The 20,506-nt window shown below is 42.2% G+C and overlaps 3 protein-coding genes across 5 annotated transcripts in view; 1 reads left to right on the top strand and 2 right to left on the bottom strand.

The window, feature by feature from the left end:
- The window catches only part of LOC311225608 (formin-like), an 86,611-nt gene extending 84,185 nt beyond the window's left edge, over window positions 1-2,426 (top strand). The window contains 1 exon segment of the mRNA XM_084310989.1: window positions 510-2,426. Coding sequence (XP_084167115.1) covers window positions 510-554 — 45 coding nt within the window. The 3' untranslated portion in view covers window positions 555-2,426.
- A 703-nt stretch (window positions 2,427-3,129) lies between these two features.
- On the bottom strand, window positions 3,130-5,379 carry grem1b (gremlin 1b). Its single transcript, XM_084310990.1, has 2 exons — window positions 5,158-5,379; window positions 3,130-4,500 (listed from the first exon to the last, which is right to left on the bottom strand). Exon 2 carries the CDS (start codon window positions 4,497-4,499, stop codon window positions 3,939-3,941), a length of 561 nt encoding a protein of 186 aa, XP_084167116.1. The 5' UTR covers window position 4,500; window positions 5,158-5,379; the 3' UTR covers window positions 3,130-3,938.
- Window positions 5,380-8,628: 3,249 nt separating this feature from the next.
- Window positions 8,629-20,201, bottom strand: arhgap11a (Rho GTPase activating protein 11A). 3 transcript variants are annotated; one of them, XM_084309583.1, is made up of 12 exons: window positions 19,526-20,201; window positions 18,548-18,615; window positions 18,090-18,186; window positions 17,731-17,987; window positions 14,635-14,798; window positions 14,266-14,406; window positions 14,082-14,156; window positions 13,493-13,666; window positions 13,255-13,381; window positions 13,031-13,139; window positions 11,789-11,903; window positions 8,629-11,109 (listed from the first exon to the last, which is right to left on the bottom strand). In XM_084309583.1, exons 1-12 carry the CDS (start codon window positions 19,655-19,657, stop codon window positions 9,620-9,622), a joined length of 2,949 nt encoding a protein of 982 aa, XP_084165709.1. In that variant the 5' UTR covers window positions 19,658-20,201; the 3' UTR covers window positions 8,629-9,619. The 3 variants fall into 3 exon arrangements, with proteins under 3 accessions (XP_084165709.1, XP_084165710.1, XP_084165711.1); XM_084309584.1 differs by having other exon boundaries at window positions 14,082-14,105; XM_084309585.1 differs by lacking the exon at window positions 14,082-14,156.
- Window positions 20,202-20,506: the final 305 nt, after the last annotated feature.

Here is a 20,506-nt window from a genome sequence, read left to right as displayed (position 1 = left end):
GTATTGATGAAATTATTTTTTCTTTAAGCCATTTTGAAGGGATGGTTTATGGTCTCAATTCACAATGAGAATGGACAGATAGCAATACTATAAAGTATAGATTTAGCTCTACAAACAGCCCCACGTCTGTTTACATTTCCTGGTCCTCTTGAGAATAATTAGACTCATCCCAGTGGCCGCGATTGTGTTAAAGGCACTGGATCCTATGTACATACCTATACAATGTGCAGTTTTTCTTCTATGTCCCTATGCTATACTTGCTGTTACTAACTATGCTATGCAACAATCACAACAAGTTGTTTTCTTAGTGTCCTTTTCCTTCCTTTAAAGTATCCTTTCTTGTGTGTTTAAAGTGACCTGTGGTGAGTTTGTGTGTGCGAGTGCAGAATGTTGTGTTGTGTATGTGTGTGTTCATGTGTGTTTCTGTGTAGAGGGATCAATGTTCATTGTTCTGGTGGCCTGAGGGAAGAAGCTGAGCCTTAGCTTGTCTCTGGTTCTCTGGTCAACAGAAAGAGAGGCTGCGCCAGAAAGAAGCCACCGTCTCCTCCAGCTGAATGAAACGATGAGTGGAGAAGAGGAGAGAGAGAGAGAAAGGCAGAGTGGCAGCAGAAAGAGCGAGAGGGGAAGAGAGGAAAGGAGATGACGGACGAGGAGGCACGCTGACTTCATCCCTCCTTCTTTCACCACTTGCCTTGGACTCGACATCATACCTCATATAATACACGGCCCTCTGTGTCGCTCATGGATTCACACTGAACACAATGGACACAATCACCCCGGTGCTGACTAGTACCGGCTGGTCCATAACCTACACCACCACCCTCCCCTCTACCACGTCAGCCCTTCCCCAGAGAACATGCACCCTGTGTGGGCTACTTCCCAAACGGAAGGACGACCACCACCCTGGAGAAACACCTGCACCTCCAACCCTATACCTTGTGAAGTACAGGGGGGGGGGACTGCGATCTCCTGGTACGCCTATAAGGAATATGAAATATGATCCATATTGGGCCGTGAGTCCAGATGAAGGCGTATTGTATACAAACTCATGTGTGCGTGCTAATCAGTAGGCTGAGGTTGGGTCTGTATATTCTGCTGTTCTGCACCAGACTGACCTCTCCTGGGTGAGAGCCAGAGAATGTTAGACCCTGGCAGCAAACTGGGCCCCCCAGCCCCGGCCCCACAACACACACACACACACACACACACACACACACAAACGACTTGGAAGAAAGCAACAGGTCTCAGCCCTGCACCCGTCTACCTAACACATTGAGTGTATATTATACAGAATTGTTAGTTTCTCTTTAAAAATGCCCGTCCTGACATATTGTTTATTTCATCTTCTTAAGCACTTTCCTGCTTTTAACAGCTGTATGTATAGCTATGCCACATCCCCTAGGTAATGGTGTTTGTAATTCACATGTATTGCACCTGTTTTGCACCTCTTGTTTTCCTATGCAATAATGCGGTTTCCTTGCTATGATGAAAGGATTTATGAATTCTGTCATGCTGAAAATAAATTATTATTATTATATATATATTTTTTTTTTTAGAAAAGTAGTATATTTATTGAACTAAATGTTTTATTTTCAATGTGCAAGATGTAAGCATTGGAAGACAAAATAATTCACGCCCCTGTATCGATAGGGATAAGCCTATATTTATATAATGTAAAGAAAGATTTATTTTATGCCAACAGACATCAATGTTGTTCCCCTTGAAGATGTATTTTTCTATGAGTTGTGATTTCCTTGACTTCAAAAAGCTGCCCGATGGCTTTGGCTCGGTTAAAATGAAAGATGCTTCCATACGAATGTTTATGTGTATGTTGACCTTTATAGATTTATGCCCAATGATTTACATGTGTCCTTGACCCAAATCGGAGGTGGTGCAATTTGGATATTATATACCAGTAGACTATTGCCTTTTTATTAACTATGTGAACCTGCATAGGGTGTTTTCTTTTTATTGTATTACTTTGTTCAGTTAAAACAGTTCAACTAGAGCTATTTTTACCCTGGGTTGGTTAAGTAGTTAGACAGCTATTTACCCTTTCTTTTTATTTTGTATTTACCCTCTTGTGCCATTAATTTTGTATAAAGACTAGTCTTTTCATAACCTTAAATAATTTTGGAAAACAAATTAACTGAAGCTGAACTAAGAATTGTTATAGCCATGTTGTTTCATGTCGATATCGATTGTTTTGTTGTTTTGTTTTTTTTAATCATTTTAACTACTGTAATTGTTTAAAATGGGAATGAGAGGAATGGATGCAGATACTGTAGGAATCCGTCTACAGAGTCTTAAAGGAGAGTCTGAATGAAGACTTTCATGCATGGAAACAGATGTGCTATCTCAACTTTTCTATTTATTACTTACTTTCAGAGAGCAATGCAATAAAGGTTAAATATATGTAAAATCAATTTCAGAGACATGACTTGTGGTTTGTTTTTGTTTTTTATTTAACTGCAAGAATTAAAACTAAAAGGCTGTATAATGAGAAAGCACATTGGCATCATGGGGGTAAATAGATCTCACATTCCAGTTTATAATAAATGAGAAACCATTATCACAGAGATTACAAGCTTTTCACTGGTCTCTTTGGCATAAGATGCACTCACAACCATGAACATCTATTGATTACTAATGGTTCCATCGCTTTGATTTATATAAATAATGGGTGCAAGAAAAGGAAAAACGACCCGCTTTTCGGGTTTGCCTCTCTTCCAGAATCCTCTGACAGATTTGCGAGCCATGGCAGAAGATCTTGAGAAGCCGAATGGCATCGTTTGAAGGGGTTATTGAAAAGGTTGTTGAGAGTGACAGGCAATCGCATTTCTTGGGGTCTTTGCTCGTAAATGTGCGTCCTTTTACGATGAAATGTATCCAAAGGTCTAAGAAACGTATAAAAGCCTCAGCAAGAGGTTGGCTCCAAGCAAGAAGAATATATAACCCATCACTGCAGAGGATGGTTTTATTTGGTGTTTGTGGTTCACCTGATATAATATGACCATAAAATGCCCTGCATGAAATGCGTGTGCGGGCGTCGGTTAATTTGTTTAAATATCATTGTATGCACTTTGCGAAAACATTTATCTAAAGACTTGCACAAAACAATTACAAATATTAAGGTCAATATCAGTTTATTTTAGATTTTCATGGATAATTTACCTCGAGAAAATAAACAAACCGGTTACATTAATGGCTAGGCCTACACTTTACAACTTAATCTCGATAGCCTAAACACGTTTTCAACTAACACGTATAGCCACAGTATCGATTTATATAACCGAGTAGGCGTTAAACTTACAAACAATTTGTCTTTTGTCTACTACACTGGATGTCGAGATTCACATAAATCAATTAGCCTAATCATTCATGAAATGTCCTAAGCATCTCGTTATCACATTGACTCATCACTTCTTGTCCCTCAAATTCCACATAGTGGAAACTACCAATTTAACAAACATGTAAACATACAAACTACACAATGGTATATATACGGGAATAGCTTCCTGTCACAATGGTTTGGGATATTGTCTATCTGGAACAATAATCTATAAAGACTGAAATACAATTGTAAGAATGCTCTAATTTTCGAGGTGAAAGTCGTGCGTAAAACGTGCCCATTCCATTACCGTGCATTGCTGCTTGTTCTCTATACGGCTGCGATTTTTGTGAGAAAATTAAATATATGATACAGCAGGTTCTGTTTTCAAAACGCATGTCCATATTTGCTCACACACTGTGTAGGGAAAGAGCGTTAACACATAAGGCTAGACCTGTCTGTGTGGGGTAATTGTCCTGGAGAGTATATCCCCAGATGGAGATAAGCTGTTCTTTTCTGCATGGCAATCTTTCTCCTGTCTCTTAACAATCCAGCCACTGAATAACAAGAAGAGTTAAAATAACACAACGACAACGTGCGCGTGTCTTTAGTCCAGGTCTATGGATATACAGCGGCACTGCTTTACGCGCTGGATGCGTTTCTTCTTGGTGGACGGCTGCTGGTCCGGACAGTTCAAAGTGAATGTCATGGTAGTAAATCGTTTCGGCTTACAAAACGAACACGACTGGAAGGCCCCCTCCTCCCTGCGGACGTGCCGGGGGATGTAGAAGGAGTTGCACTGTCCGTAGCAGAAGCGGTTGATGATGGTGCGGCTGACGCAGCCCTCCTCGTGGATCGTCTGTTTGAGCGGCTGCGTCTTGCACCAGTCGCGCTTCAAGTAGCGGCGCTCCGTGACGTGCAGCGCCTCCTGGCTGGACTCCAGGACCTCCTCGGCAGGCGCGGAGGAGCTCTGCCTGCGCCGGGAGCCCGATCCCGCCTGTGGCGGCGGCTGCTGCTGAGGCTGCTGCTGCTCCGATTCGTTTGGGTTGTTTTTGTCAGGATGAGGGATGGCGCCCTGTGAGCCCCGGTTTCTTTTCGAGTCCACGGGAGAGGATAGCAACCCCAAGATGAAAACCATACCGCAGAGGACACGCGTTGAGCTGGCCATCCTTAGAGATAAGAGGAGATATCACTTACCATTTCAACATTATTGCCGTGGGTTACACTACAGACCATGCAGCCGAGGTGTTTACGCGGAGTATACAGTGTATACGCAGATAATTAGATTCAAATGTATTGTCATTATCCAGCACAAGCACAAGTAGTATAACGAAAATAAGTTTGGCATCCAACCAGCGTGAAAATCTAACAGTAAAGTGCAACAGCAATATACAATGTGGTGTTTAAACTGCATGGGTACAAAATATACAAGTAGTACTACTGCTGAGTGTGGTGCTAATCAGATGTATACGTTGTAAATAGAGGCAGTATGACTACTGGTCAGCAGTGTAGTAAGATGTATATGTACAGATATATTATAAGGGACTATATGTGCAGGTATAAGTGCATGCATTGCCCAAAGAGCATGAGAACATCTCAAAAGCAAAATCGTCTCCTTATCAGCACATGTAATCATTTAGTGAAAGTCACATGCAATATAGGCAGGATTGATGTATAAGTATAGCCTGTCGGGTATTGACCAAACACGAGCAAGTCCAAGTGCGTAAAATGTTTAGTGATATCCACATATAAGTACTTCAAATAGCTGTATCGTATATAGAAAATGCACAATTTAATCTTGTATTCAGTCAAAATAAGTAACTCACCTATAAGCCTCCGCGTATAGCCACAAACGAGATTATCTTGTGGATCTTTTATGAGCCGTTCCTAGGCTGATATGGAAGCTGATAATGTTTGACTGTACTACGGGGGCGCGCAGTGGTGGGAGTCTGAAGGAGCTAACGATTCGATAGACAGAGGCTGGGGGTTTTAATACAAATTGCTACAGCGCCGGGCTGTCTCCTTTTTAAATGCCTGCCAGCTGAGATGTGCACAACTGTTCCCCCTCCATTATTGGCTAAAGCACGATGTCGGGAGAATCGGAGCTATCCGCCCCCTCCTCAACACTTCTACCCCGAACCAAGGAATAGGGAGGGGAGGGGGACGAGGACGAGGATGAGGACGGGACTTGGCACGAATTGTATGGAAACCAGAGGTGCATTATGGACACAAATCTGGGAGTGCGGTGAATTTCATAAATGGAGCCAATAGCTTTTTAATATACTGTAAGTTATTTATTAAATAAACTCACATTTTGATAGATAATTTTTCACCCACAGTTGCAGCCAGTGCAATGGCCGTTTAGCCATTATTGGCTTATTGCATAATCATTCATAATAATTTCATAATCATACGATTGTGCTTTCTTTAATATATGCATTAAACGTGGGTGGAGAAAAAAAAACCTGCATTAAAAATACAATTAATAGCCTGCAGGTCATAGATGCTAAATAGTCCAGTGCAATTTGACCATCAAACTGTAAAATGGCCAAACAGCTCAAGTTATTTAGTAAACCTCCGCCTAATGGACCGACCAATTATGTCTTGTGGGGCTATTCTTATCAAACATAATCATATGTAATACGACAATAGAATAATAGGCTGTCAGCAAATAAAAATACAAAGGCTATATATCTTCAAAATATTTAATTTCAATCAGTCTTGCTCGACTAAGCCTATATATATTGTTTTATTTCGTTAGTAAAATATGCAACTATTATTAGATATGCATTATGGCCAAACTTCTAATGTTATTTGTATTAAACGAACAAATACACAATGTTTAGAGTCAACTCTAAGCATGTCGCTCAACGAAGAGCTTATCATTCAGGAAAATATTTAGCAATTCACAGATTAATTTTCTAGAAATCCTATATTTTATATATGTAGGCCTATTACTTCAATATATTATATATGTTATACAGGTTTCATGGCAGAGACAGACTGGAACGAAAAATGGCCCTGGACTTTTTAACCCATACTCCATAGCCCATACTCCACCATCCCCGCCCTATCGACGTGCACAAACACACGTGCACCAGCCCTTAATACCACCACTTATAAGTTATAACTTATAAGCATCATGGATTGGATCCTATAGACCAGTGGTACTCTGACTCAGACTTGGCCAACTCAGGAGCCACATTGACAAAAGATATTTGTTGAAAGAGTCACATTACATTCCTCAACCAAACCAACGCATGCTACTTATAGGCGATTTACAAGCTATGAAAAAGCACGTTCATGTATACTGTGTGCTGTGCTGTATTATACCAGTATAGCTACTGAATCACATTACCATGCATTGGCAACCTTAACTATTGATAGCATACATTGCTACATTATGGCACAATCATAAGCAGTGTATAATTATTATCATTAATGAATTCCCCTGGGAAAACCAGTACAAAATCATGTATGTAATGAAGTCCAACACAACTGTAGTAAAGTTCATATAGAAATAGAAGAATGTATTGGTATTGGGCTACAGACTGATCACCACAAAGTCCATAACTGCAGATTCTATATACCACAGGTGAGAGACAGAGAGGGGATATCGAGGCACAGAGCACGCGCGCGCACACAGAGAGAGAAAGAGGGGTATAGAGTTAGAAATTAACACGTACAGAGGGAGATGGAGACTATTGATTGATTGATTGAAAATGTTATTAACCGATTGCAGAATGGGTATAACAGTACAGCTCAATACACAATTGTTAAGGGAATGCAGACCAGAGAAAGACTTTAGTTTACATCAGGGTCCCCCATTTTAAATTCATCATAACATATGACATACAGATATAGTGTTACATCTAGACATTCCAGGGAGAACACGAGCGATAGGGAGAGACACACAGGGAGAGAATGGGAAAGCGGGGGCAGCCTGAGAGAACTTCAGGTGTACTGTACAAAATATTAGTCGTATCAATAGGAGACTAGGAGATAAACATTGGACTTAACCCATTCAGTGGGGCGTGACACTCCTGCGTTTGTAATCGTGCTGTGATTTATTTTTTATTAAGTTTCAGGAAAGTCGCTAGACCTAGTTATGGACGTGGGGGGTTTCCCCCACAAAGCACACATGAAACACATGTTTGAATGTCCTGTAGCACACTAGTCATAGGTTTTTATAATTGATTTGTGCCATTAGCTTCACATTAGCTGCTCACTGACATGTGTGCGCACAGGTGCAGAGGCCCTATAGCCCAGATCAATGTAGTTCGTTCAGAGGGGAGGCGCGTCACATTTCCGTAGGTCGGTGGTTGTAAATAACTAATTGGAAATCGAATTGTAATTGATTATCACTACTGGAAAATGCCATACCAGTTTAAAACATTTGCGATAGCCATAGCCATGACATGTAGTATGGGAGTTGGCGCAGAATCAAAGTAGGCCGACGATACATCATTTGTTTTTGTACCATTGACAGCTCAACCGGCCCACCGGGATTTCTCCTCCCGGTAGCTATATACTCACCAGGGTCAGTCTGCTATTGTTTCACACATCATCTTCAAGCAGCAGATATTTACAGGAACATATAACACTTTGAGAATGAGATACGCTAATGACATTCAGTTGAGCATACTTTATTCCGGCCTATCCCATCGTCTTACCTGATAGAAGTCTATAATTGTATGATACATAATGGTCATGTCTATTACAAATATGTTCCATGGGTTTAGTGGTTTCAATTAACTTTTTTGAACGCCTAGTTTGTTTGACCTGTTCCGCTTATCTTTCCTCCGATTTAGATCATGTTTTCCCATCATTACTAGTTTTAGAAAGTGAAAGGTTGGAGAGCTAACGTTTGTATATCTAGAACCATGCATCCTGACTGACTCTGCCGAGCATCTGTTGAACACATGGCTGGAGCGCATACATGCAGTCTGCAATATTACCGACGTCTTCAATAAACTAATAAAAGTACATTTTTAAACAAAACTGCATGCATGGCAATGTTGTCACCGTAGTTGTAAGCCAAACGGGCAACATTAATGTTCTTGGCCAAGTTCAATCAACCTCTACCCAAAATGCATGCAAGGTTCAAGAAAATAAATGAAGATTAAGAAATTAATGACATTTCAGTCACTATTCGCTGCCAATTTTCTCTTAACCAGAAAATACACCCTACATGTTATTTATTATACACCCTACATGTTATTTATCAAAGAAGCCAGGCGCTATAGATGAGACATTCACCATTTTCTGTCATGAGTGCTAAGCAATGTGATCACGATTAAGCAATGGTTGAAAGGCTAAAAAGCTTCCATAAACCTCACATTTAAATCTCAGTTCTGGCTTTACATGGGAAATGTAAACAAATGTATTAAAAGCCTATTTTATTTTTGTTCCTTTGTGAACCCAGCCAATACCACAACAGTTACCTAATGGTTGTATCAATAGGAGATCACAACAACCAAAGACATCGGTTCCATTTCAGACCAAAGTGATTATAGGACGCCCCCTTGTGGTGCTAATCAACATGTACTAGCATCTAATGCCTTGAAACCTACACTAACACAAACAAAATTTAATTTACCTGATGTTTGACTTTATTCGTCACATGTTGTCACAGTTAACATGACATTGTATTGAAATTCACTGCAAAAATGTGAGTTGGAATCAATACGGTTTGACCACATTTTAAAACACAGCCATGGTGACCTGATTATATATACACTAAGCTTCGACCAGCAATTGTATAGATCGGTCCACAAAAAAAGTTACATGTATTGCCAACTCGCGTTTTTTTAAAACATGTAATACAAATAACAAATTAAGAAAACATTTTGCAAAAAAAAAAAAAAAAAAACATTGCAACCTTTTTTCAGCAAACAGTTTTTTAGGCATTTACCCAGCTAAGATAGTAAAATGTATAAATTAAGAGGCATAAAATCATCAAACTAAAGATTTCCAGTCATACAACCAATCATCCATCATTTGGCTTGCTCACTACAATCTAAACTACTGCATAACAAATCAACCAACATGCACTCTTTCATGCTGATATGTGTTGATAACACTAGAGTAAAACATGTTTAAGGCAACAGCAAAAAGAACATCTCCCATTATAACAAAGAAAACTGCATCTAAATCGAAATAAATTAATCCCCTGAAAAATGGATTTTCAGAAGAAGGAATGTTTTGTACAGTCTATTCAGGCAAAGAGACCTGCCTAGCAAATACTGTAGATGGAATACTGCATGTAAGAACGGAGAAGGAGGTCTACTATAGGTCTATGGGCTTCATGGCAGCCAGCAGTCGTCCATTGTTGAGAGGGTTCCTTGGGGAACCTCTGTAGCGACACACTTCCTTCTCTGCTACCTGCTGCACAGCAGACTTCTGACCCCCCACTGAATCAGTCTTACTGGGTGGGGCAGAGGAGTCTGCTTTGGCCTTAGGTTGGACCTTATTTGTCATATCGCTCAGAGCACAAGCCTTTGGTTTGCGGGCTAAGGTGCTCGGTCTTTTGGGCGGGACCGGAGGTGGTTTCTTTATGGTGCGAACGCTGTTATTTGAAGGTCCCACCGGGGCTTCTCCCTTGTAAGGCTGGAACCCAGTGAAAAGGCCACTTTCCAGGCTCACTGCCTTCATCACAGGGACAGTCTGGTTGGAGGGTCGTTCCACCGCCCTGGTGGGTCTCCTGTTATCCCCCAGCAGAGAGTTGATCCTGCGGACAGAGTGGCGAACAGGGGTGCGCTGGAACTTGAGGGGTGACCTTATCTGTGCGTCCTTGGAGCCTTTGGGAGAGTAGAGGGTGAGCTTGTTGAAATGTTGGATGTGGTCTGCCACTCTACTTTTGCTTTCCTTGCTACCTGGTGAGAGGGGCTGTTGCTTTTGGACTTCGGTACCAATCTCTGGGGATGCTGTAATATTTTCATGTACCATAATGTGCTGTGATCCAACTTTGGGAGTTGGCGTGTTAAGCTCATTATTGAGTTCCAAGCCTGATCTGTAGGGAGTGGACTGCAGGCCAGCAGAGACACCTAGTTGGAAGTGAGCAGGGCTCTGGATGTCAAGGGCATCGATCAGCCTGCTGCAGTTTAAATGCCCAGCTTCCGTCTCAGTCTCTGCCACGACAGAGCCGTTCTGGTTACGGACGGCAGCGGCACACAGGGATCCATCAGGCTTCACCTCCGGACTACCACACACACCGTTCTCAAACAGAGAACTGTCTATATGCAAAGGAGACAAAGGAACGATTTCAATCTGACCAAAGGTGATGTTTTGGTCATCAGCCAGCTGCCTTTGTTTGGTTGGGAAGCTGGATCTCTCCATGTCTACAGACAAAACTTTGAGCGTAGGAGTCTCTGGTGGGGGCATTAGGACACTCTCAGAAGGTCCTGTGGTTTCGCCGTGGTCATGTACAACAGCCCGCAGATCACTGCCGGACTCTGTGAAGGCCCGTCTAATCTTCAGCAGGGTGGGACCAGTCCGTGTCTTGGCTTCGGTGAATGAGGTTTCACTTTCAAGGCTCTCCGCACTGGAGGCACAGCACAGCTTCTTGGGAAGGCTGATGGGGGGCTTGGTTATGATGATGGCAGGCTCAGAGTGGTAGTTGTTTTTCAGGCGCGTGTTCATGGGGGTGTCCGTGAAGGAGCCTCCGCCAAAAGGCTGAGCTCCATCAGGTGTCTCTCCGCTCCACGAGGTCCGGTGGGTACTTGTGTCACATTGTGGGGTCAGCAGGTTGTCCTCAGACTTACTAATGTACTTGGCGCCTATGGAGTAAAGTAGAATAGTAGCATCATGCATCGCTGCCCACAAGACCAAATGTAATCTCAAAATATGTAGGATTCGCTTGAAATCACAAATAATGGACCCATCTGAAAACCTGCCGTCTTTTTTTGATCATCCAATCACAACTGTTGCTTGCTTCGGACAAATGTATTTTATTTTTTTTATTATCTTTTCCCCCCCTCCTTTTTCCGATTTTTCTCCCATCCCACTGTTAGTCGTTATGGCAATTCCCAACCACCTTCCTGGTTGTTGCGCACCCCCCCCCTACTGTTGGTCCGAGAGGCCGGAGACTGTCACATGCTTTCCTCCGATGCATGTGCAGCCAGCCGGCAGCCAGCCTGGCAGCGCAGATTCTCAGTGGGAGAGTGTAACGTGTGGAAGGTCGCACTACCTCTCTCCAGATCCTCCCCTCTGTGCAGGCGCCCCGACCGAACTGTAGGGGTCGCTGTCCACAACGCCCAGGACCCACCCACGGCTTCCCTCCCCCTAACTTAGCCAAACGAGTTAGTATAGCGATCAGCCCAAGCCAAGGCAATGCTGACTCTCCGGGAGTCGAGACGGCAGCCTCTTGCATTGGTGACGAGCACAATCTCCGCTACGCCACCTGACCGCGGGGACAAATGCATTTAAACAGTGGCTACGACTTCAATCGATACTCACTCTTAGAACCACTTTTGCTACGCAGAACAGCTGGACTGAACTCCAGATCTTTGGTGAAGCGGAAACTGGTGGTGGTCTCCTGTGTGGCAAGTCGCCAGCCGATGGACTCAGACCCCTTTTGTCACCGGCATGGAATGAGAAATGAAAGATGAAGGAAGCTACTTAGACCTCAAGGAGGATTAAGCTTTACAGTAATATTATTTGGTTAAAAAAGGTCCAAACGGATGTTAAGTGAAAGTAGTCTTAATATGTTAATTCAGTTTTGTTGTTAGTTCTTCAGAGCACGATAAAATTCACTAAGAAATAAGATAGTGCACTTGATGATCAAAATAACTTTATTTAGTTGCAAATATACATATATCAGTATAATGCATAATTACCCAAGCTATAACCCTGTTACAGCTCACCCAAGATAAGTACCCAAGCCAGATCAACAGTTTCGATTGGGCATATTTAGTTGAATATATTATATTGCTTTCTTTAATACTTGAACATAAGACATTGTGTATCCTAAAAAATAGGATTGAGAATGTACATGCCATGATTTGCTGGCTTACAAGTATGAGAATTGCACAATATTTTTATGAACAATTACAATTACAATTGAGACCTCAGACGCAGAACCATATAAATCTGTTTTAAGAGGAACAATGTTTTCAAACGTCATTATTTAAAGATGGTAAGTTAAGAGTGTTGTCTTCACTCATAGTTAATGACAGTCGAGGTGGAGTAGTTTCTTGTGATTATATCACATTCCAAGTGATATAGATTAACTTCACAAATGCAAATACATGGGCTGTCCAAAAAATGTCAAAACAGACTTATACGTTTCTTCAGTGCAAGGGTTCAATTGTAGAGCTTCACAAAAATGAACCAGGTCTTTAAAAACCTTAATCAGCCCTCAAACCATACATGCATTAACTACCTAAAGAACCAACAACAAAAGTGACAATTTGATTAAAAATAAAATGATATTAAAAAACTAGAATATTAGACCATAAGAAAAGTGCTACTGTGCAACAATGTTCATTAAAATTGCACCATGTATGCAATGCATATCTTTGAATTAATACAATTAGTGTCAATAGAAAATGCCTCAAGGATAAATGATAGAATTGCAGCATGCACACATATGTAACAGAATCTCTTTTAGAGTTATACAATTAATATCAATAGAACATGTATCATGGCTGTACAATAGATTGCATTGGCCACTGAAATCTTTCAGACAACCACACTTACAGCCTCTTTGTTGCTCTTCCCCAGGCTAAAGCGCAAGCGCAGAGACTTGCGAGGCCCTTCCTTCTTGTTGACTTTGGGAGAAAAGCACCCAGTCTTTCCAGATTCAACTCTGAAAAGACATGGATTAAACACTTTAAATATACAATCAACTCGGAGAGGACCATCGCAAGAATAATGAGAGTATGTGTGATTTGATTATGCTGAAAGACCAAGGATGTGTGTACCTGTTAACAGCATGTCTGTTGCTCATTCGTCTGCTCTTCCTCCTTGCGGACTGCCTACTGGATATCCCAACTGAGGACATGGCATTTTGATTCTGGGACGAATCCAGGATTCCTGATGCACTGTATGCTGTAGTACAGAATGAGAAAAGATTTAAACAATGAAACCTGTGCACTGATGACAAGCTGTGAAACCAAGCATAAACATAGCTAATGCACATTCCATCAAACAATCATCTACCTGATCCAGGAGTGGAGCTTCCGCCAAACAGAACATTGGGAAGTAATTCTATGCCAAGGTTCTTTTTGATGGATCTACGTTTCTTGTTTGAGAATCCATAACTCTGACCAGATTCCAAATGATGTTTTCTCTTGGAGCTTGGTGTTCCAATCACAGGAGTTGCAGAGGCAAAGACTGACAAAAATCATAAAATCATTATGAATCAACAGCGACGAGGATCAGCTCAATTCCTCATCCCAGACATAATTATGAAGACAATTGGAATAAGATTGCAGATTGAAGATGCTGATGATAGACAATTAAGAGGAAATGCTAGGCAGGCAGGCAAAGACAAGGCAGGTTAATTCAGGCAGGCATAATTTTCAAATCAAATCACACTTTCATCATTCAGTGGAAAAGCAGCTGGGCATCTATTGCACTACAAGCACACTAGAAAAAGGAAGTATATGGTCAAATTAGGAGTTGCATTTTCAGTTTGAAAGACAAGGCGCTTATTCTTGACGCAAGCTGTATGTGATGGATCATTGTGCCACAGGGAATCTATGCTCATGTTAGCCGGCAGGACGCGCAACCTGACCTTGATACCTACCAAGTCTGTCCGACAGGGGGGAACCTGTGGGTGTTTTATTAGTTTTTAACTTATGCAGAGCTCCGTTGACCATATCTGAAATGTGAAGACAAACCAAAACATCCATTGACTGAGGCAGCTTCAGAAGAAACACGTTGCATTTAACGCAAGCGTAATCCCATCAACATAAATTGTGCAATTATACCTCCAAAGCTACGCCTGCGCCTCCTCTTCATCCCAGAGTTAATGTCAAACTCTTCAAGTGCATCATGAGTGGGAGACAGAACACCCCCCTCACAGCCCATCACGGTTGGGACCTTTTCCATGAGGAAGTGTGGTAATACACCTATCAAAGAAAAAGTTCAAGAATCAGTGATATAGCACAGCAGTAAAGATTACTGTGGAAGGTACTGTAATGGTAATTATTACAGGATTAAATCAATTGCCACTATTTAAACTGTGGAAATTACACACATTGCATGTAAAATAAAAAAAATTGTTACAGAACCTCCCCCAGTAAAGCAAATAGTTTGAGTAGGGCTTAAGTTTATTAGTGAGGGGCCTTGAGTAATACCAAAGTCATGAGCGTTCTCTATGAAGCAGTGGACCACCGCTGCCTGCAGCTTGAGGCGTTTCTCTGTGCTGGCGTTCATCTTCTCACTTCCATCTCCAGAGTGAAGAAGATTAGGAGCCAAGATCAAAGATAGGTTGCTGCTGTCCATCTTGTTTTCTGCACTCCTGTAGCATGCAGGGAAAATAAAGTCACATTTGAGGTATGACATTTCTGTTAAATTAGATTGTGTGACAAGAGGCAATAACGCAATTGACTCATCAGTTTGCGACAAAACCATTTGAAGTGAGGATGTTTGTAAATAATCCACAGGAATGAAAAGATGGCTGATACATCAATTAGGCCATGTCCACACTAAAACGATTTTGGTCTGTTTCGTTTTCATTTAAAAAAAGTTTTCCGTAAACACGAAATCGCTTTAAAGGAACTAGTGCGTGCTAATGAGAACACTGAACCGCTGCCGAAAAAAACACCAAAAGCAGAGAAGAAGAATAGAGCATGCACAGTTTGCACCTACCTGCTCTTACCTACCGCCAATAAAAACAGAAGAGAAGTGAGCTGACCTACTTTTCCAGAGACACGGCGCAACTTACTTCGGGAGTGGAGAGAGACCGGCTCAAACTACCTGTTGTAATTAATTGATTGATGTTTAACTTGTCCGTGTGTGTCCAGTCCTTTCGACTAGCAAACGTTGTCTGTATTTAACGTTTACCTCAGTTGGTTAGCATTTAACTAATGTTGTTAGCATTGGATATAGCATCAACGCTAGCTGGCTAAATTATAGAGGCTTTTTAATCGTCAAGGTAAGAGAGGATTTGTCATGATCAACTGAAGGGGTATGCTATGGAACAGTATGCTTGGCTACTACTTGGGTTTTCAGAAAAAGTACATTTAGCTGTAAAAGCCTGATCAAGCTCTGTAACACTGTTAACACATTCCCGCCCGACCACGGATATGTCCGTGTTTCGGCGCCATGCTTAAAGGGCCAACCACGGACATGTCCATGGCAAGGTTGTTTTGGCTTTTATTCCATTTTAATAACCTACTCAATGTCACCGAGCAGCACTGCAGATTTACCCCACTCTTCGAATTCTGAAAAGTGCATTACCGGCCAGATCCTCTTAGGGGCGCTGTCTCGATAATGCAGTGTTCCCTGTGGCAGAACAGTGTTTTCTTTTTTTTGACTTTCAATAGAGTTTCCAGTTAGCTGGATTCTAGGGATGCCCCGATCGGCCACCGATCGTTATCGGCCGATAATCAGTATAAATATGGGATCGGTGAATTCCGATAATAAGTCGTATTCACCGATCGCGGAAACTGATAGAAAAACATGATCCAATTCTTAGCGGAGATCTCACTCGATGTCTGTCTCAGACACACGGATCTGCAAACTGCCACTCCTCCTATAGTGCATTCGACCGTGAGCTAACGTTAGCTACCTAGCTATCGTTACTGTTTAAACAAAATTACCCCAGTCAACTATTCACTTTTAGTAGGCATTGTCTAACGGTATCTAGCCGGCTAGCTACTGATAGCTCCCGATATCAACAAATGCTCCAGCAAGTCTAGTAGTGCATGTTGATACCTCCGTTAGCTCACGTTAGTTCACTGTTCAAAACTAAATGTCCCATTGAACTAAATAGTTCACCGAGGCGTTGTCTTAACGTTATCTAGCCGGCTAGCAGTAGCTACAGATAGCTCCTGATAGCAATGTCTTATAACATTGATTCGATGCGTATTCGAGCCCCGGCTTGCATCGCAGTCACAAACGGGGCTAGCTGAGGGAGTAGGTTATATCTGCAGAGCCGCAGATATACCCTGCTGTGCTGAGGGCATGCTGAATGTGATTTAACCAAAGCAGAGTATACACACAGACAGTGGAGATAACGAGCATTTTGACTTGTTGCGTGGTGGTGATGTCTCGCAGATAATACAACTACAAGTATAATTATATAATATATATATTAAAAAAAAAAGTAAGTATATATTAAAAAAATAATAATAATTATATAAAACCAAAAACGATCGATATCGGATCGGTATCGGCCGATATGGCTCAAGACGATCAGTATCGGTGGCAAAAAAAGTGATCGGGGCATCCCTACTGGATTCTATATGTGTAGCCTGTAGCTTGGAATACCTTTTGCGACGCCGAATTCACTATGCAGTAAAGGAATATATCATCAGCCAATGGACATATTGATCTACCAGATGGCGATCGATAACTGGGAAATCCTTTTGGGGATCCAACCGGCCCACGGTAAGATCTTTTTCACATAAATTACACGCTGATCAGGCCTTGCTTTGTTAGCCAACCAGCCGATCAGCGAATGTGGCTAACGCGGTTAGTGGTAATCAATAATCAGAAACAACGTCCCCCGCCCCGCCTTCATGCATTTATGGTGGACCATGAATACAACAATATGCATTTTGCGTTTTAGCTCCAGCTTCTGTAGTGCCGAAACGCTGTTCGATTGAATGTTATTAGCTTAGCGCCCTGTATCTTGCCTTCCAGGAAATATACTAGTCCAAATCCCATATAACGCTTATATTCACAAGGCTATAAAATGAGAACATATTGATGAAAAAATAAATTCTTTAAGCCATTTTGAAGGGGCGGTTTATGGTCTCAATTGACAATGAGAATGGACAGATAGCAATACTATAAAGTATAGATTTAGCTCTACAAACAGCCTCACATACAATGCAAATCTGTTTTGAAATGCTGGCCGTTTAGCGTGAGATTAGACGGCCCCTAATGGCCCTGAATGTGTTAAGGGAGATGTCAATCTGTTGTTGACGGTGGTTTGTGATGTTTGGCTGAGAGTTTGCGCATGCGGGGTAAGGGAGAGGTGGGGCCAACGCGTCATCGGTTCAGGAGGAGCCACGTATCGCTTGTAAATATGGTGACGCAACGGGGGGCGCCTTCAGCCGTCTTCAGAGTTAGGCACTCTGGGACCTGGTATCAGAAAGTATCGTCTTCAGGCTGCGAGAACGCAGTTTCGTGTGGCAGAACGATGCAAACGATCAAATACTTTGCATAAAACGACCAAAATCGTTTTAGTGTGGACATGGCCTTAATTAGTCAAATGAAATTACCTCTGGGAGACATTGTGGAGGAAGTCGAAAAGGTGGCGCAGGATGCAGAGGTTTCTGTCAGGCAGCACACAGGACAGCAGCATGGTGGCAGCGGTCCTCTCCTCCTCCGTTGGCAGGTCCTGAGCCTTGAGGAGGGCCTCGTGCAGATCTGGGGGCAGAACAGGCTCTGGCAGCTCCCTGAAGAATTGCTTTACCAGCCCTGCTACATCGCAGGGCAGCGCAGAGTCCAGACAATCCTCACCTGCATCCAGCTTTGCCTGAGCAGACAAAAAAAAACAATGACCCACTGTGTTCAGAGTTCTCGCAGGGCCATGGCCCCACACTGTTGAAAAGTAGGGTCAACTTTAGCCATCACTCACCCGGAGTGCTTTCAGGCGAACAACAGAACCCGACTTTCTGAACAGGCCCTCTGTGTCAACATGCTCCAGCAGTTTCATACAGGCATCTACAAGAAAGCTGAGAGGGCAGAGAGCTGGTTACAACTTTAAGATGAGAGCAAAAACACTCACAACTCATTGCATTTTTTACTTTAAACATTCACCTTTAACATTCACTTAACCATATTTCATTCACTTTGAACACTACACCATATTTTATCCATTTATTACTAAAAGATTTGCACTACATCTCTACCTCATTTTGGCATTTTGTACTTTGGTTTTGTATATTTTGGTCTATTCTTTAAACTTTTTTACTGTATGAAGCACAATCTTAGGGGGCTCATGAACCAAGCATTTTACTGTAATGTACATGTACCTTAAAAACTAATTGAACTTGTGTTCTGTGGCAAATTCTTTAAAAACAACTGTCCACTTGCCTTGGTATGCTTCCATGTTCAATATTATACTGTGGCAGGTTCTCCAGCGGTACCCCAAAAACCTTGACCTGGGAGAACAAACAAAAACAAATCAATAATACCAAGTTTGATTTCAAAGGTGAACACTAATCACTGCTACAAGTATCACGCCCCCCCCCCCCAATTAAAAACGCCACAGGCATGAGACTCCAACCCAACATGTATGATCTTGGTCCATCAAGCCCAAACATGTGATAATTTTTCTATGCACCAGTCCTCTTTGACGGTTAATCATTCCAATGCCAGAGGCTGTAAGGTGCATTGAAGCTAAAAACCTATATTGATCAAACAGACGTGAGGGAAAGTGCCAACATTCCTCTAAGTTTTAGAAGGTTAGACCTGAAAAATCAGGAAGTTCAATGAGGATTTGAAAAGAAACAGACTTTATTGCAACAAGCCTTGTGACTTCATTTAAAATGTTTACCAGCCAATATCACAGAGTAACAAAGGCCCTCCCTTGTTCCGTTTCAAACCATCCATCCAGTCAGTCATTAAATCAAATTAACCTAGGCTATACTTATCTAGAGGAAAAACACACCTTCAGTTATGTTGCTGAAATGTGCAACACCACATTTTAAACTTTAGACTACTTGGGGGGTAAACAAAAATGTGTGTGGCTTGTTTGAATACTAGGCGTTTTATTGCTGCCCGGTAGACTGTGGTTTATGTGGGTGTCTAGATGGTGATTGTGACAATGACACCCCAACAAATGGGTTTCGGTGGTGGTGGGGGCCCGGGGTCTTTCTACAATATGCTAATAAGACTCAATACACAAAACAATAAAACTGTCTAGTGTTCACAGGCAGCTGTTGCTTTTAATTAACAATTGTACTGGGCACAAAACAAACTGCACACATGTCTAGCTGCTTCAAACAAGAGGCAATATTGTGTCCCAGATCAACATTAGCTGAAGATGTTATAGAAATAACCAAGACTTACCGAATAGCTCGCTGTTGACTTGCAGCTGCTGACTGCTTTGCTCTTGTTCCAGTTCTTCGTTTTTAACCCGTACGCGATGCGGAGGTGTTGCACAGCCACCAGCCGCATCACACTCTTCTCCATCACCTTCATTCTTACCGCAACACACTCGAGACGACTCTGACGTTACTTGTGACAATAATCTCGTTGCGAGACAATAATAAAAGCACTTTCTGTCAGAGACGACACCCCGTTAACCAGCGTTATATCCGCAGCTGTCTCGTCCCGATCACTTTCCCCCCGACTTTCAATTCACGTAACAACACACATCCTTTAGGCTTTATCTCGTCATGTAGGCGTTAAGAAGTCCCCTATTTGCCAAGTTAAACAACGTCAACCATTAGAACAGTTGTGTCTCCTCTGCATCTCGAGCAGCTGAAGCTAACAGTTAGCTGACAGTTAGCACCACGTAGCTCGAGCTGCAGGGCAGTTAGCTAGCTAGCAAGTTAGCTCACAAGCTGAGGCTACTCTACAAAAACAAAACCAGTTTCGACTAGTATACAACGTAAAACGATTATCTAGCGCCGCGCTTAGCCAACACAACACTCTTGTATATTTGTGTTTTTACGTTATATCTTCATTCTATTCTAAATGGTCGGATATTAATAAACGCTAGCTGGCTAACTAGCTGCATGTCGCACCACCTCGGCTGTTGTGTGTTGTTTGTTTCCGCACAGCTTTCAAACGGCGGCGCTCCCTGCACGCTCTTCTGTGATTGGCTAGTGAAAGTTCGAATAGCAGCACTCACTACAGCCTGCGATTTGTTCTCCAGGCAAGCCTGTCAGACTGGGCGGGGCTTCCGTCAACAAGCCTGTGTGGGCGGGGTTTCCGTCAACTGAGCAGAGCCCAAGGCAGAGGTGGAGCAGAGACCAACGAGATCAAAGCGTCAAACCCTACACACAGAGGTTCAAAACCTTACACTTTACAAAACCTACATAAGTA

Source organism: Notolepis coatsorum (genome assembly GCF_963971535.1).
Source record: "Notolepis coatsorum genome assembly, chromosome: 3".
Taxonomy (NCBI): Eukaryota; Metazoa; Chordata; class Actinopteri; order Aulopiformes; family Paralepididae; genus Notolepis; species Notolepis coatsorum.
Note: the sequence above shows the minus strand (reverse complement) of the source record. Positions and strands in the feature narration are given on the sequence as shown.

What these genes read in the sequence shown, in the direction of transcription:
- arhgap11a (XM_084309583.1), bottom strand. Translation starts at nt 19,657, where the DNA reads ATGAAGGTGATGGAGAAGAGTGTGATGCGGCTGGTGGCTGTGCAACAC. An exon ending in AGAGAACGCTCATGACTTTG is followed by an intron (nt 14,407 to 14,634) that starts GTATTACTCAAG and finishes TTTCTTTGATAG; the next exon opens with GTGTATTACCACACTTCCTC. An exon ending in GGAAGAGCAACAAAGAGGCT is followed by an intron (nt 11,904 to 13,030) that starts GTAAGTGTGGTT and finishes CGGTGACAAAAG; the next exon opens with GGGTCTGAGTCCATCGGCTG.
- grem1b (XM_084310990.1), bottom strand. Translation starts at nt 4,499, where the DNA reads ATGGCCAGCTCAACGCGTGTCCTCTGCGGTATGGTTTTCATCTTGGGG.